Here is a 14,566-nt window from a genome sequence, read left to right as displayed (position 1 = left end):
CCAGGCCTCCTCCTCCTGCTCACCCCCCCCCCCCCGCTCACCTCCTCCCGCTCACCTCCTCCTCCTGGCCACTGTTGAGCCGTGCAGCCCCTGAGCCCCCCCCAAGAGGGGAAATCAAGGCAGAGAAGCCTCAGACTCAGCCAGGCCTATCCCCACTTTTCAGCTGAGTCACAGAGCCGGGGCCCGCCTGGTTTAGTTCCCACATTAAAGTTAGCGCTTCCCAGGCCTCTGCGTTGCTTTGACCTTCCCAGGGTAAAGCCCAGCCCACGGGCTCGGAGGGGACGGCTGGACGTGCCCGGGGGCGCAGCCACGCAGTTTGCTGGCAGGAGCATGGGTTTGGGGACTGAGCAAGTTCGGGTTTCTGGTGCGTCACCGCCTCGGCCGGAGGAGGGAGTCGTCTGGGGCCCTGGGACCGTGGACACAGAACAGAGCCCCTCAGCCACCAGAGAGCGGGGACTGGGCGGGGCTCTCCCTGCGACAATCCGGGTCCCACCTCTCAGCGTGACAGACATCAGGGCATCTCATGCAGTGCGACCGACTGGGGCCACGTGCCGGCCAGCGGGCCTGGAGGCAGGGGCTGCGGACCCTAGCTTCCCCTCCCTGTGAGTGACACCCCTCTCACCCTTCTGCCACCCCCACGGCCTTACGCAAAGCGTGTGATGTTCAAAATCCGTCTTTCTCGGCCTTAAAACCCCTCATGTTAGACTCCCGGGGCCACAGAGACGGATGACCGCGAAACAGGCCTTAAAACAGCAGACGTGGATGCTCCCCTGGTTCTGAGCCCAAGGCCACAGCGGCCTCCCTCTGGGGGCTCTGGGGGAGGGCCCCCGCCCTCGGGGTTCTGGCCACGTCACCGCATCTCTGCCTTGGTCCCCCCGGCCCTGCTCCCAGGTCCACGGTCCCTCTTCCCGAGACACTGTCCTTGCGTCCAAGCTCACTTAAACTGGGTCACATCTGCAGAGCCCGTGTTTCCAAACAAGGCCACGGTCACGGTTCCAGGGGGAAACCCTCCTGGGTGCCACTGGGGGACACCGTTCAGCTCCTAACACCCACGAGTGGCAAGCGACAGACCCGGCATTGCCGCCGGCGGGTGGGGCCCAGCCAGTGAGGGCCACAGGCTGGCGGGCTGTGCTGAATTTGTCGTTTTAGTTTTATTGACAGGCCCACCGGGGGAGCCTTTGGCACGCGTGGCCGGTCCCGGGGAGCAGAGGAGGGAGCGCGGGAGACGCTCTGCCCCGGGCTCCTCGCCTGATGCCTATGCGGCCCCTGCCCTCACTCCCAGGGCAGCGGTGCCCTGCTTCCTGCCCCATCGCTGTGGGAAGGAGCCCCCCGAATCCTTAAAAAGCTCTCTCACCTCCTCGACCAGGGCACCCGTCCTGCTGGATGCGGACCCTGAGATCTCCTCGGACCTCTGCTCAACCCCCTGCGGAAGCTCCTGTGCGCTGCGTGAGGGTCCATTTCTCGCGTGGGGCTCGGCCGGGGCTCGGCCGGGCTGGCCCAGGCTCGGCTGATGGAAGAGGTCAGGGCTCTGCTGGCCTCGCCGCACAGACGCCAGGGGTGCAACTGCTGCCCAGGGGTGGGGGTCACAACCCCAGTAAGTGAGGGGCCCAGGCACACGGACAGATGGACAGACAGACAGACGGGTGGACTGCAGGCCACTGTGGTCCATGGCTCAGCGCACTGGTCTGGGGCCCCTGAGACCAGGCGGCCCCCTGTGCAGCCGGGTGGGGCATTGATGGGTCAGGGCTCCCCCCTTCACCTGCGGCTTTGCAAGCCCCACCCCCCGGCCACGGCCTCGGGGGGCAGAGCACGGGGTCCCCAGGCAGATAGCATCTGCTTTGCTTCACGTTTCTTCCCTTGACTTAACGCCAAGCCTCGCTGTACTAAGTGAGGTGCAGATGCTTGGGTAACCCCGCTCTGGACCCCCGCTTTTGGGGGGAAGGACAGACACTCCCCCACCTCCTGCGAGGAAGGCCCCCCCAGGGAGGGGTGAGGCCCACCTCCCCCAGCACCCGGCACAGAGGGTGGGTGGCTGAGGCAAACCCCCCAACACTCACCACTCACCGCACTGGCAGAGCCCCTGAACCCCTTCCCGGCCCTGCCCCGGCCGTGGGAACCGGCCTCCATCCGCCAGGAGATGCGTGAGAACCAAAGAGGAAAAAACCGGGGGGGGGGGCTTTCCTCCATCCTCCTGGGGCCTGTGGGAGTGAGGGGCCCCCGCAGGTGCTCAGCGCCCTGCAGTCGTCCTCACGCACGGCAGGTCCCGCGTGTGGCTGAGGCCAGGAGGGCTGGTGGCCTTGGGTTCCCGGCCCGCCCGCCGCCCCCTCCAGGGCCGCGCCCCTGGGAACTTGCGAGCGACTCCCAGCGCTGGCTCCCACAGCACTGGGGTATTTTTATCCTCCCTCCGCCCGAGTGACAGTGGCTCTGATTTATGTTGTGCAAAGCCCCTCCAGTGGCTGAAGGCCCCTCGGGCAGGCTCCGTCGGCGCTGGGCCGGCCTCGCTCCAGCTGGGGCCACGCCGTCACAGCCGCATGAAAGGCGGCTTTCCTTGATGCTTTTTGAGAATTATCGCACCAAATGTTCGCCCGCGAGATGCTGACTGTGATGATAAGGAGGCTGGAGAGGCCGAGCAGAAAGGGGCTGGAGAGGGAGATGGCAAAACCCCCTCTCTGGATGGCAGAAGCTCCAGTCGCAGGCCCAGCCCACTGGCATTTGCCACCAAAGTGCCTGTTTTTATTTAAATGGCCCAGAGCAAGTCTCTGACTAAACTAACATTCCCACGCCAACACGCAGCAGTGCCTCTGGTTTTTGGCAAATTTTTTCCTTAGCTGTCAAGGCAGAAATATAGAAGGATTCTGGTCTTACTTAAGGAGGGCTGGGGTTTTTGCCCTTCCCCCCGGAGACATGAAAATAACTCACAGATGTGCCGTACCTGCCCCTCGATCCTTCGAGAGCACAATTCCCCGAGCGCCCTGTAACTCAAACCCCGATTTCCAGGCCAATTTTCTTTTTACCAGCGGGCCGCTGGGGGGGTGAGGGCGGAAGTCCCAGACATGTTTAAGTGTGTCTGCAGCAAATGGGAAGAAACGCAGGCAGCCCTGAGACCCTTGCTGAGGGGCTGAGATTCCTGCCGAAGCCCCACCTGGGGGACCGGGGGCGGGGGGGGGGGGCGGCGAACCGTCTGCAGGGCTCCTGGCACCTCTGCTGGGGCAGAAAGACCTGCCGCGAACAGCCTATATCTTCCCCGTAAAAATAAAAATGGACTTTTTTGGGAAGGACATTTCCAGTTCTTTTTAACAGCAGAAAGGAAGGCACGGAGGAGGGGGAGATGGAAGGACGGGGAAGGAAGAAAGAAGGAGGGAGAGGAGATGCCCGGCCAGCTGGCTTCTCCCTGAGTGACTCAGGCCTGCGGAGGCTCCGTGGATCCTACAGAGGGTGGGGCCGAGCAGTTTCGGCCCCCAGGGAACTTTCTTTTTGGAGAAAGTTCTGAGCGGCAGCCAGCAGGGCCAGGCAGGTTGGAAGCTCCCCAGAGCCTGCGGCTCCCAGCGAGCTCTGCAGGGGTCCCCAGGACCCACGGGGATGGGGCTGGCAGGGCTCGACCCCGGTGCCAGGCCGGGCTCCACGAGCCCCCTCGGAGCATCAGCGTCCTGTCCACAAAAGGGACATGGTGACGGCATCCCAGGGGCGGCCTGGCCCTTCTGCTAGCCCCGGCCGGGAGATGTCGGATCTGGGCTGGACAGATTCTCTGAGCCCACCCACCATGACCCTCTGCCAGGAGTTCGGCGGCCTGGCCTGGCCCCACGATGCCCCAGAGTCCTGGGCGGGCCCTCCTTCTCTGAGGCCAGCCGCCTCCCTAGGGACCCACAGGGGAGCCACCGGGCCCTGGGTGACTGACGCAAGCCCGGGCTTTTCCCGCCCAGGCCCTCTGGGCAGATGTGGGGGCTGGGGGCCTGGAGGGGGCCAAGCGGGGCCCCTCCTTCTCAGAGTTGGGCCACCTGTCCCTGGGGCTCCTGAGGAGAAGCAGGGCTGCTGTCAGGGCCTGGGCTCCACTCGCTGTCCTGCAGCCCATTTCTCAAATGCCAGCACCAGATAGGCCCTCGGTGCCCATACCAGCCAGGCCTCCTGGGCTCACCTGCTGCGGAAGGCAGCTACCTGTCAGGGGACTTGCCCGGGCAACACACTCCCCAGGTGCTATGCCTGCCTCTGGGACGCGGACCCTCCTTCCTGGGCAGCAGGGGGCTCACAGCCACCCGCTTCCTGGCCCGAGCTGCCAAGCGGACTTGAGGCTCCCGTGCAGCGACCGATGTGGGGACAGGTGGACAGGACTCTGAGCAGGGCTGGGCCCTGTACTGAGTCCCACATCACTGAGCTGTCTGTTAGCCACGTCTACTGGGGGGGGGTAGGACCCAGAGGGATGGGTCCCTGCGTCCAGGAACCCCGCCCGGAGAGCGCCACGTGATTGCTGCAGGAGCCAGGAGGCCCAGGGGCTCTGGGATGGCTTCTGGACAAGGTGAAGGCCGACAAGAGCAGGGGTTGTTTCAGCAGAGGACACGGCACAGACGGAAGAGCAGGGAACTGACTCACTGCAGGCCGTTGGGAGCAGGGCCTCCCCGAACAGGCCCGCGAGGCTGGCCCGGGGGAGATGCCAGCACCGGCAGGGCCCCCGCCAGGCGGAGCCCCGTGCAGCCGAGCAGGTACACACCTGGGCCCGGGGGACAGAGGGTCCCTGCGTGGGGGGCAAAGGCGAGCAGAGAAGCAAATGCTAGACCCCAGCCGGCCGTTCCCTGCTCTGAAAGAGGGGCCGGGCTCCGAGGTCCGCCCGAATCCCGCCTTGGGGAAGAGCAGCTAGGAGCTAGCGTAGCCCCGCGTGCAGCCGGCATGGAGACGCACGGCCCGGGTCCAGCACGGGGGCCTGGAAGCCAGCCCTCGCCCCTCCACCTGAAGTCACACCACACAGCCGCTGAGACCACGTCCCGGGAAAATGCTCAAACCTCTGGAAGTGTTATGTAGAAAAAGCTCTCTTGGTAGAGGCAGAAACTGAGGATGCAGTGGTGACCTCTCAGCGGCCCGCTGCCCAGAGTCCGGAGCTGGGCCTGGGCCTGGCTGGGGGCCGGGGGTGGGGGGGTCAGAGGCCGGGCACCTCTCAGGGCCCAGGGCTCTCTCTTTGCAAGCGGGTCAGATGTGCTTCATGGTGAACTTCCAGAGGTGGAAGAGCCCTACCCGCTGTGTTCTGGAACCGCACCCCAGCTACCCTGGCCCGCAAGCCGCCCCTGAGTGGGGCTGGCGCCCCCATCACAAGCCACCCTCAGCCCCAGCCCCACCTCCAAGCCCTCCCCCTCCTCCCGGCGCCCCCTCCCCTCTGCCTCAGGCCACTGTAACCCACACAGGCTGGCCAGTGCCTGCGCCCTCAATTGGACAGTGGCGCTGCACTGGACAGCACACGAGGCCAGGGAAGGCGGCCACGTGCCCCGCCTGCTGTGGTCACACACAGCCCATCGCAGCCCTCCAGGGCCCACCTGCCTGCTGAAGAGCAAGGCCGGGACCTGGCCGCCCTTGAACCAGGCCCACCACATCTCTGACGTCGGGAGCATCATGCTTTTCTGGGGCTGTGGGGTCACAGGGGACCCAAAGTGCCAAGGCCAAGCCCTGCAGGAAGGAAAGGGACTGGTGCCCCAGGACCAGGAGGCTCAGGCTGGCTGCACCTTAACATCTGGCTGACAACCCCCCCCCCCGCCCCCACCAAGCAGGCCGAGTCATGCTGGACCCGCTGCAGGAGGGGCCGGGGTGGCTTTTCGGGGGGGGGGGGATGGGCCAACATCAGCACAGCCTCCCCAGCCCATCCTGGCGATGGCATCGTTGTGTCTCTCTCTCTGGAGGCAAGGGACAGGGGGTCTGACCCAGCTCAGCCTGGGCTGTGGCACGAGAGGACCTGCTCCCCTTCGGGTCCGGCAAGCTGGCCCCTGAAGAAGCACGTGGCCGCTGGACACACATCCCCTCTGAGAGCCAGGCCTGCAGCCTCACCCTGCTGCTTCCAGTTCCCCAGACGGCCTGGGCTCTGCATCCGGCCTGCAAGGGAGCGCCCTGTGGGACTGGCCCCACCATTGGCGGACAGGAAGCCCTGGGCTGCGTCCCACTTCTGCACCTCAGTTCAGCTCTGGCTGTCCCAGGCCCCGTCCTCCCGCTGGGTTTTTGAGGTGGCCAGCACCCCAAGTTCACCTCCCCTCCCGCCGGTGTTTCTCCTTAGCGGCCCCAACATCCATCTGCCAGGGCTGCCGCTGGGCTGCCCACGCTGCGCCAGAAGGTCTCCGGGGCCTAGTCCATCAGGACCCCCGAGTCCTCCCCTCCCTCAAACCCCCTGGCCTGGGACTGCTGATAAAGAGAGGAGGGGGCCAGGGGTCTCCAGCCTAATTTGTGAATGAAGAAGCCTGGTGCCTCTTGCCAGGCCTGGAGGAGCGGAGGAGGCAGCAGCCCCCGTCCAGGCCTCACGCACAAGCCCCTTCCCAGCCCCAGGCACTTCAGGCTTCCCCTGAGGGTTTCTCAGGAGGCAGGTGGCACAGGGGTTGCCACAGAAGGCCTGGTAGCCCCGTCTGCACCATGGGCTAAGGAGAGCGTCCAGCTCCTGGGCAGAGGCCCAGGGTAGAACTGGCAGCACTGGGCAGACCCAGGTGAGCCTCCTCTCCTCCAGGGCTGCTCCTTCGCAGAGGGGGAGAACTTGCCCCCCAGCCAGCCCTGGACAGGCCTTTACTGCCGGCCTGGAGCCTCCTGGCAGAGACGCAGGGCTCCGGGGGGCACGCAGGCAGTGGCTCACAGAGGACAGCCTGGCCGAGGGGGTGTGGTATGCAGAGCCCTGAGACTGAGAGCTGGGGGGGACTTCGCAGCCCCCCTCTTCCTTCTAGGGAAAATCTGCTCCTCCAGCCTGCCTGGCTGCTGTTATATAAACAGATCTGCTGCCTCCAGACGCCTCCTCTCCCGGGCACTGACCCCGAGGAGTTACCCCGGCTCTGAGACATGCTGCCAGCCGGGGGAGGAGGCAGGCGGGGGTGGCGGGGGGGGGGGGTGTCCCACAACAGCTGCTGGGGGCCTGGTCTGGCTGTGCCGCAGCATCCCAGCTGCCACCAGTGCCCGGCAACAGGTGTGCCCAGAAGAGTGGGCTGGGGTCAGGTGTGAAATGTGCCCACCACGAGGCAACCCCTCTCTGCCCTCCTCTCGGGCCTCTTTGGCAAGGACTGCTTCTCAGCCAGCCCCTGGGATTTCGGTCCTGAAGTTTCTCCTGCCTGGGCCCTTTACGCAGCTAGGTCCCTCTCAGCCCTTAGGGGCTTCCCTCTGGCATCACCTACTCCAGGAAGGCCCCCAGGGCTGGGTGGGCGGGCCTCCGGCCCGGAGGCTCCATACCCTGAGTCGGGATGGGGGGGCGCTGTGGGTACCCAGGGTGAGGCTGTGAACTTTGGTTGAGTAGGGACTACCACAGGCATTTTGGACGCCCAGCACTTAACCGGGGTTGGCCAGAGATGCCCAAATCTGGCACAGCCGCGCAGAAAGAAATCCGGAAGGAGCCCGTGGGAGGGGCCCAGGGCTGCAAGAGCGAGGGCAACAGGTCCGCTTGACCCGCGCGCGCGCTTTGCAGGGCACCTTGGGCTGAGAGGTAGGACAGTGACCAAGGAGTCTAGAGGCAAGTCTCTCCTGAGGGAGCTAGCCACGCATTGGCCCCAGACTTCCCTTGGGGGGCACCCAGAGCCCCCTTTTCGGAGGCTGCAGCCCCGGTGCCACCATGCCTCAGGGTCAAGTGCCCGGCCTTCAGAACAGCCCGGTGTCTGGGCTTGGTCTCTCGAAGGCTTTAAAGCTGCGACCGTGGAGCTCCTGCATTGGACGAGGGGGGCACCCACGGCTGCCGAGGGCGCTACTTCACGCAGAGCCCCCGTCCCACGAGCCCCCAGACTGGGCATCGGCCGCTCCTCCCCACCTGCCCCAGCCCAGCTCCTCGCCGGGCACGGCCTGCCCCGGGCTCCCCTTTCCCTGCTCGGCCCGCGCGCCTCCTCCGCTATTGAGATGCAAATCGTTGCCAATTGTCGCCGAGCGCGGCGGCACCCAGAGCCGGATCCTTCCGCGGCCTCGCACCAAACTTTTGGCCTCCGAAAACTTTCGACAGAGAAGTAGTCCCTAGGGCCGGGCGCTGACGGGGTGCCGTAGCGCCATGGCCCCCAACCGCGGAGGCCCCGGCTCGGGAAGCGCGCCCCAGCCAGAGCAGGCGCGGGGCCGGTCCAGGCGCGCGGAGGGGCGCGGCCAACGAGGGGGCGAGGGGTGCGGAGGGATCGAAGGCAACGGAGGCATCGGCGGGGGCGGGGCCCAGGGGCGGGGCCGGCGGGCCGGGGGCGGAGCGCACGGCGCCCCAGCGCCTCACTAGTGCCTTGGCCGTGGGAGGGAGCGCAGGGGCGCGGGCCTCTGGGTGCTGGGCGCGGGGCGCGGGCGGGAGCGCAGCGGAGGAGCGATCCTGGGCGCGGAGCCGGGCCGGGGAGGCCCCAAGAGCTCAGTGTCGCCCCCCTGCCAGCAAGGAGAGGGCAATAGCAGGCCGCCGCCGCCCGTGGGACAGTCCGGCGCGCGAGTGTACGCCCGAGGCCAGCCGGCCGGGCACAGGAGGCCACCACCGGGTGCAGCGGGCAGCCGGCGGGCAGGCATGCCGCCGCTCCTGGCGCCCCTGCTCTGCCTGGCGCTGCTGCCTGCGCTCGCCGCACGAGGTAGGCTCCCGCGAGCCCGCAACTTTCCGCGCCTTCGGAAACTTTTGGCGGCACCCTACGCGCGCGCCCCGGGTGGCTGGGAGCAGGCGGCCGGGGGAGGGGGGGGGCGGGCGACCCGGGGCGGAGTGGGGGCCGGAGTCGTGGACTCGGGGAGAAAGGCTGACCCTTCCTCGCGTCGCCTGCCCCATGGGGCGGAATCGCGCTGCTCGCGCCTGGAACCGAGTTTGGGGACGGGTTTGAAGTCGGGTTTGAAGGCCGGCATGGGCCGTTGGGGGCCCGGGAGACCCAGCCCTGGGCTCGCCCTTCGCCAGTCGCGCGTGGGGCTCGCCGCCGGGGCGGGCGGGCGGGAGAGCTGCCTACTACTTTTCGTTTTGAATCGAGCCGGTTTTGGTTTCCTGTTGCTTTGAGGCCATTTATCTTCTTTCTTCGCCTCTTGCCCGCGGCGGGGGCGGATGTTGGGGCGCGGAGCGTGGGGTCCCGGGCGCCGCGTTCGTCGTTAGGAGCCGCACGGCCGGTGCCGGCGGCTGCGGGGCGTGGTGGGCAGAGGGGAGCGGGGCGGGCCCGGCGGGCCCGGCCTCCTTCTCGGTGGCGAGCGTTCGCTCGGGGCTGGGGCGAGGGCCGCGGACCCCGGGGTCCCCGGGCTCCCGGCCGCCCCGCCCGCGGTGTCTCCTCCCCACACCGGTCCCTGCGCTCAGCCCGGCTCACGGTTATTTGGGGGGATGGGTGTGCGTGCTGAAGACTCGGCTGCCTCCGGCGGGACTTTCGCTTTGTGGAGTTCAAGTTTGGAAAGCTTGCAGCGTTTGGGAGGGGGCGCTTAGTCCTCTCGGCTCACTTAGGCTCTCGGAGGAATCCGATGGGGTTTGATCTTGCTCTTCCCCTAAAAGTTGGAGGGAGAATGACTCCGGCGCTTCCAGAAAATAGGGTTCCTTGTCACCCTCGGTCCACACACACCCTCCCCTCCGGGAGGGGAGCTTAATTTACCTGCCCTGGTAAGATGGAGAGGAAGGGGCTTAATTAATTGACCCCTTCCCGAGAGGGGGGTCCAATTCCTGGCAAATGGAGCATCTTCATCCCCCCTCCTGGGAGGGGTGGGGGGGGCTGCTGCTGAAGATGCCCACCCTGGGGAGCTGGAATTGGGTGTCTGCGGAGGCGGGGCCAGGTCCCTGGGGTGCAGTCCCGGTGCCCCAGGAGGCGCCCTGGCCTGACAATGGGCTGCTCTGATTCCTCTGCCGGCGCTTTGTTGGCGGGCGGGGCAGCGGGCCTTGCAGCTGTCGCATTTTCCCACGAGCGGGGGAGCTGAGTGTGGCCACCCCCCCCCCCCCCCCCCCCCCCCCCCGCGCGCCGTCCCCTCGAAGAACTTGTTTGAACAGCAAGATGATCCTGGCGGTTGGCTCGGGTCCCCAGGGAGGACAGGGAGGGAGTGAGAAGTTCGGGAGAGCGGCCCGGCTCATCCCGGCTGTCTCCACTGCTGGCCTCCAGGCATTCCAGGCCACCCCGCTCCGCCTGGAGCGGGACCTGTCCACCTGCCCGCCAGCCAGCCCTCCCCCGCATTTCTGGCCCCAGGACTCTGGGCGGAATGACGAAGCCCTCCGGGGTTCAGGCCGGGCTTCCGGGGGCCCCCGCCCCCCCACAGCCCCATGTCCGGAGGTCCCTGGGGTGGGCCCTTGCTGGGGCTGGCCGGCTGACCTCTCCTCTTGCCTCTCCCCAGGCCTGCGGTGTTCCCAGCCCAGCGAGGCCTGCCTGAATGGCGGGAAGTGCGAAGGACTCCCCAACGGCACGGAGGCCTGCGTGTGAGTATTCGCACCCCTGCGGGGACCTGTTGCGTTGGGGGGGGGTGAGCAGAGCCCCTGCCTTCTGCAGCAAGGCCGCAGCCACCGAACACTGGCCCATTGTCTTCTGGAGATGGCCCAGAAGGCTGGGCGCGGTCACGTGCTACTTTTATTGGACAAAGTCTGGCAATTACTTAATCACCAGCAATTATGCTGCATGCGGAGCGGGTCTGGCCGCTGGAGGTTTGCGTGCTCCTCTGTGGGCCACTGCAGGCTCCCGGGGTGCCAGGTGGGGGTCCCTGGTCCCTGTTTCTTCCTCACGGTCCTGAGAAACCACAGACCTGCCGGGGAGGCTCGGGAGCCTCTGTCGAGAGGCCCAGCCTCACCACCCTGCCACCTGTGGGCCCCTCTTTTGGGCAGGTGCTGCTTCCTCTGGGCAGGTGAGGCCCAAAAGAAACGGACTGTTTCGAAGCCGAGCCCCCCCTCCTCAGCCCTCTGCCCTCCTCTCCACTCCTCTCCGGCCTCAGGTGAGGTTGGGGGCGTGAGGCTGGGACTCATCCGATTGGCGGTGCTCATTGCCATGGCGGGTGGCAGCACCTGCCAGGAGCTCGCCTTCTGTCCTGGCATCTGCAGCCCTGACCTCCTAACGGCTGGCCCTGCGCCGTCCCAGCCCTGGGTCCTCAGCTGTGACTCGAGGTCTGCCCCGGTTTTCCCCGCCTTGGCCGAGGAATCCGGTTAAAATCTGCTGCCGCCTGCCTGTGAACCCGTCAGCCGGAGGGAGGCTTTTCGGTTGTGGCCGGCGCCCTTCAACTTGAGTTGATCCCTGATGGGAATAATGAGGAGGTGCCTGGTGGCTGGAGGAACGCACCCCCCACCCAGGCTGCAGGAGAAGCGGCTCCCCAGCCGGGCTGGCGCGCCCTCATTCCAACGGCGGAGGGCCCATTCCCTTGACAACCCCCAGCCCGGCCCGCTGCCCGCCCGGCCGGTGGGCAAGCAGCCCCCTCCTGCCCCCCCCCCCCGCCCACCGAAGCCAATTAAGCAGGTCTGCGAGCAGTTTAATGGACAAAGCGCATTGTGTCTTTGTCAGACGCTAATGAATGCACTCTACTTTTTTTTTCTTTTTTTTTTTGCTTTTTGGGGGCCTTTTTCTCCTCCTGCAGAAGCCTCACCAACGCTTGATGCCCTAAGTCTTGTTTCCTTTCATTCAGAGACCGACAGCTGGGATTCAGTGGAAGTGCAGTGGCTATTGTTGGGGGAGGCGGATTAATGCTGAGTGATTAATTATGCGTGGCTTCCCAGAATGCACAACTCCCTTCCCTGCCGCCTGGCGGCTCCTGCTCTGGCTTTGGCGCTCAGCTCACTGGGGTGTGTGTGTGTGTGTGTGTGTGTGTGTGTGTGTGTGTTGGGGGGGCAGTCTCTGAACTGCAGACAGCTTTGGGAGGGCGGGGGGGGCGGTGAGTGTGTACTGGGGACAGTGGGGGCAGTCTCCTCTAGTGCCCCCAGGGAGTAGGGCCAGCCTGTGGTCTCCCAGGGGCAGCACTGGGCAGGGAGGGGGCTGCCTCGGGGCACAGGCTGCTGCTCCCTGGCCTCAGGGTGAGGCCCTTAGAGGAGAGGAGCTGGGCATGAGGCAAGGCCTGCGCCCCCAGGCCAGGCCACACATCAGGGCTGGGGTGCTGGCCCTTCTCCTCCCTCCGGCTGCGCCCCCTCCTCCTTGGCGGGAAGCCTGCCCTTGGTGCGGCCTGGCACCCGGCCGAGCTCGGCCCACAGAGACCCTATTGTGCGCGCCCCACGGATCCACTTGGCCGATGAACGGAAGTGCTGTGGGATCAGAGTCGGGACCGGCCGGCCGCCGAGAGGCACAGGTCCGGGCTCGGGCCGTTTGGGGGCGCTGCGGCTGCTCCAGGGGCCTGTGCCCTGAGGCCCCGGGGGTCTGCGGGTGGGGGAGGCTCGCCCCCCCCCCAAGGACAGGAGCCGCCTTCCTTCTCGGCGTCGGGGCACGGGGGCGGGGGGGCGGGGCGAGCTCCGCCAAATGGGTGTGTCTTCCAGCTCCGCAGTGTCCAGCCGGGACCCTCAGAACGTCCTTTGACTTTCCGTGCCGATTCGCGGGCTCCCCTGTGGACGGGGCGTGGGAAACGCTGGTGCCGTCGAGCCAGGCGTGTTAGTACCTGGTGAATCATCTGTTTCCACCCCAGAGGGAAGGAACCTTCCCCAGAAGCCGCTAGTCAGGTGGCTGCAGGGCTCGGGGTCGGAAAAAGAGGCTCTTGTTGGGCCGATGCCTTCCCAGGAGGTCACAGAGCCGCGGCCACGAGGAGGGCTCAGCTCAGGTCCCCGTGGGCCGAGGCCGGTCTCTGGATGGCAGCTGTGCACAGTGGCCCCACGGGCAGGCTGCGATGGGGAGCTGCGGCCCTCTGCCCCCTCCAGCCTCCTTGTCCGCCCGTCGGTGTGGAGAAGACGCTGCAGTGGGCCCCCCTCTTTCCTTTCGAGCGGGGGAGGGGTGGGAAGGCCCACGGGGACTGCCTCTGTGGGCTGTGCATTTTCGGTTCCAAGGCTTACTGGGGGCTGCCTGGTTCTGGGCTGGGAGCTGAGGCCCAGGGGGACTAAGGTAGGCCCCCCACCGGCGAGCAAGTCAGAGGCTCACTGGGGTCTTCCAGGTGCTGGCAGAAGGGGGGGTGAACCCCGGTGCCGGGAGGGAGGGCCGGCCGGCTGGCAGGTGGTGGCCTCAGCCTTGGACCACCGGCGTGTGAGGCCTGGCTCTGCCGCCTGGTAGCTCTGTGACCCAGATCTTCAGGTCGCCAGAATCAGATCCCCCGCCCCTGGCTGTAATTTGGGGCCGAGCCACATTGGTGCGTGAGGCTTGTGTAAGTGCGGCAGTCACAGGCACACGCCGAGCAGCCGTCTCCTCCCCGCCTTCTCCTTTTGAGCTGACGGTGCTGGTTTCAGGATCCTCATTCTCGACGTTGAGTTGGCTGATGAGTTAATTCAGAGAACCCAGAGGGGGCGGCCTGGTGGGCCTGAGCAGGGTGCTGCCCGGGAGGGGCCGGCCAACTGGGAGACTTTTTTCGCCCGCGGTGGCCCCTTCGGCAGCCTTTCCGCCTCCTTCTGACACCCTAGTGCCTGGTGCGTGCTGGGCCCTGCGCGGTGGACTCAGGTCCCAGCCCCTGCCCTCGCGGAGGGAGCTGACTCCCCAGTGTGGAGGCAGGAGAGGCGGCAGGGACGCGCGGGGTTGGGGGGGGAGCGCGGGGCGGGAGCAGCCTGGCCCGACGCGGCTCTGGGCAGATCCGAACACGGATCGGGCACGGGAAAGGAAGCGGAAGCACAGAGAGGTCGGCTCTCGGCCCCGGGAACACACAGCGCAGAGCTGGGCCCGGCCCTGCCTCTTTCTCCAAAGCGTGTGTCCTAACCACTGCCGCATCCTGCCCGCGCCGCCCGGCCCTCCCTGGCCCTCCTCTGAGGAAGCAGGGCAGGGACGCCAACTTCCCTTTAAAAGAGGAGGTTCGGAGGGTCGGGTGGGAAGTGACTCGGCGGCCTGGCTGCAGGGGGATGGCACGCTACGCCTGTCACCTGGTCCGTCCGTTTCCACTGAGTCACCTGCGGGTCTGGGGCGAGGCCGGGGAGGAACAGGTTAACACGCTGACCCGCACCCCTGGGCTGAGAGCGAGAAGGGTCTGCGCAGGACTTCCTCTGTTTACGCAGCGCCCGGCCTCAAGGACGCAGGGTTAGAAAAACACGCTAAACGCCCGGCGTCAGCTAGAAAGTCTCACCTACCGGCTGACAGCGAAGCGGAGGGAACCTGTGTTTTCTAAAGGAAGGTGCCTCCTTGGGCCTGGCCCTGCCTCTGAACGGCAGCCAAAGTCCTTTCCACTGAAGAAGAAATAATCTCTTAAAAATAAAGTGTTTTTCAAAGAACAAAGGAAGCTCCCTTGTGGCGCAGCAGGTGAAGGATCCGGCTTGGCTGCAGCCGTGGCGTGGGTTCGATCCCCGGCCTGGGAACTTCCACATGCGGTGGGTGCGGCCAAAAGGGGGGCGGGGAGAGAGAAGAAAACCATGCCCTCCGTCGAGAGGACA

General features: G+C 66.5%; 1 protein-coding gene across 1 annotated transcript in view; it reads left to right on the top strand.

Moving 5' to 3' along the window:
* Nucleotides 1-8,431: 8,431 nt before the first annotated feature.
* The window catches only part of NOTCH1 (notch receptor 1), a 43,526-nt gene continuing 37,391 nt past the window's right edge, over nucleotides 8,432-14,566 (top strand). The window contains exons 1-2 of the mRNA XM_047768960.1: nucleotides 8,432-8,732; nucleotides 10,441-10,522. Coding sequence (XP_047624916.1) covers nucleotides 8,672-8,732; nucleotides 10,441-10,522 — 143 coding nt within the window. The 5' untranslated portion in view covers nucleotides 8,432-8,671. The remainder of the gene's footprint in view (nucleotides 8,733-10,440; nucleotides 10,523-14,566) is intronic.

This window comes from Phacochoerus africanus, chromosome 2 (genome assembly GCF_016906955.1).
Source record: "Phacochoerus africanus isolate WHEZ1 chromosome 2, ROS_Pafr_v1, whole genome shotgun sequence".
NCBI classification, from domain to species: domain Eukaryota; kingdom Metazoa; phylum Chordata; class Mammalia; order Artiodactyla; family Suidae; genus Phacochoerus; species Phacochoerus africanus.
The sequence above is the reverse complement of the archived record's forward strand: the minus strand, read 5'-3'. Positions and strand labels throughout refer to the sequence as shown.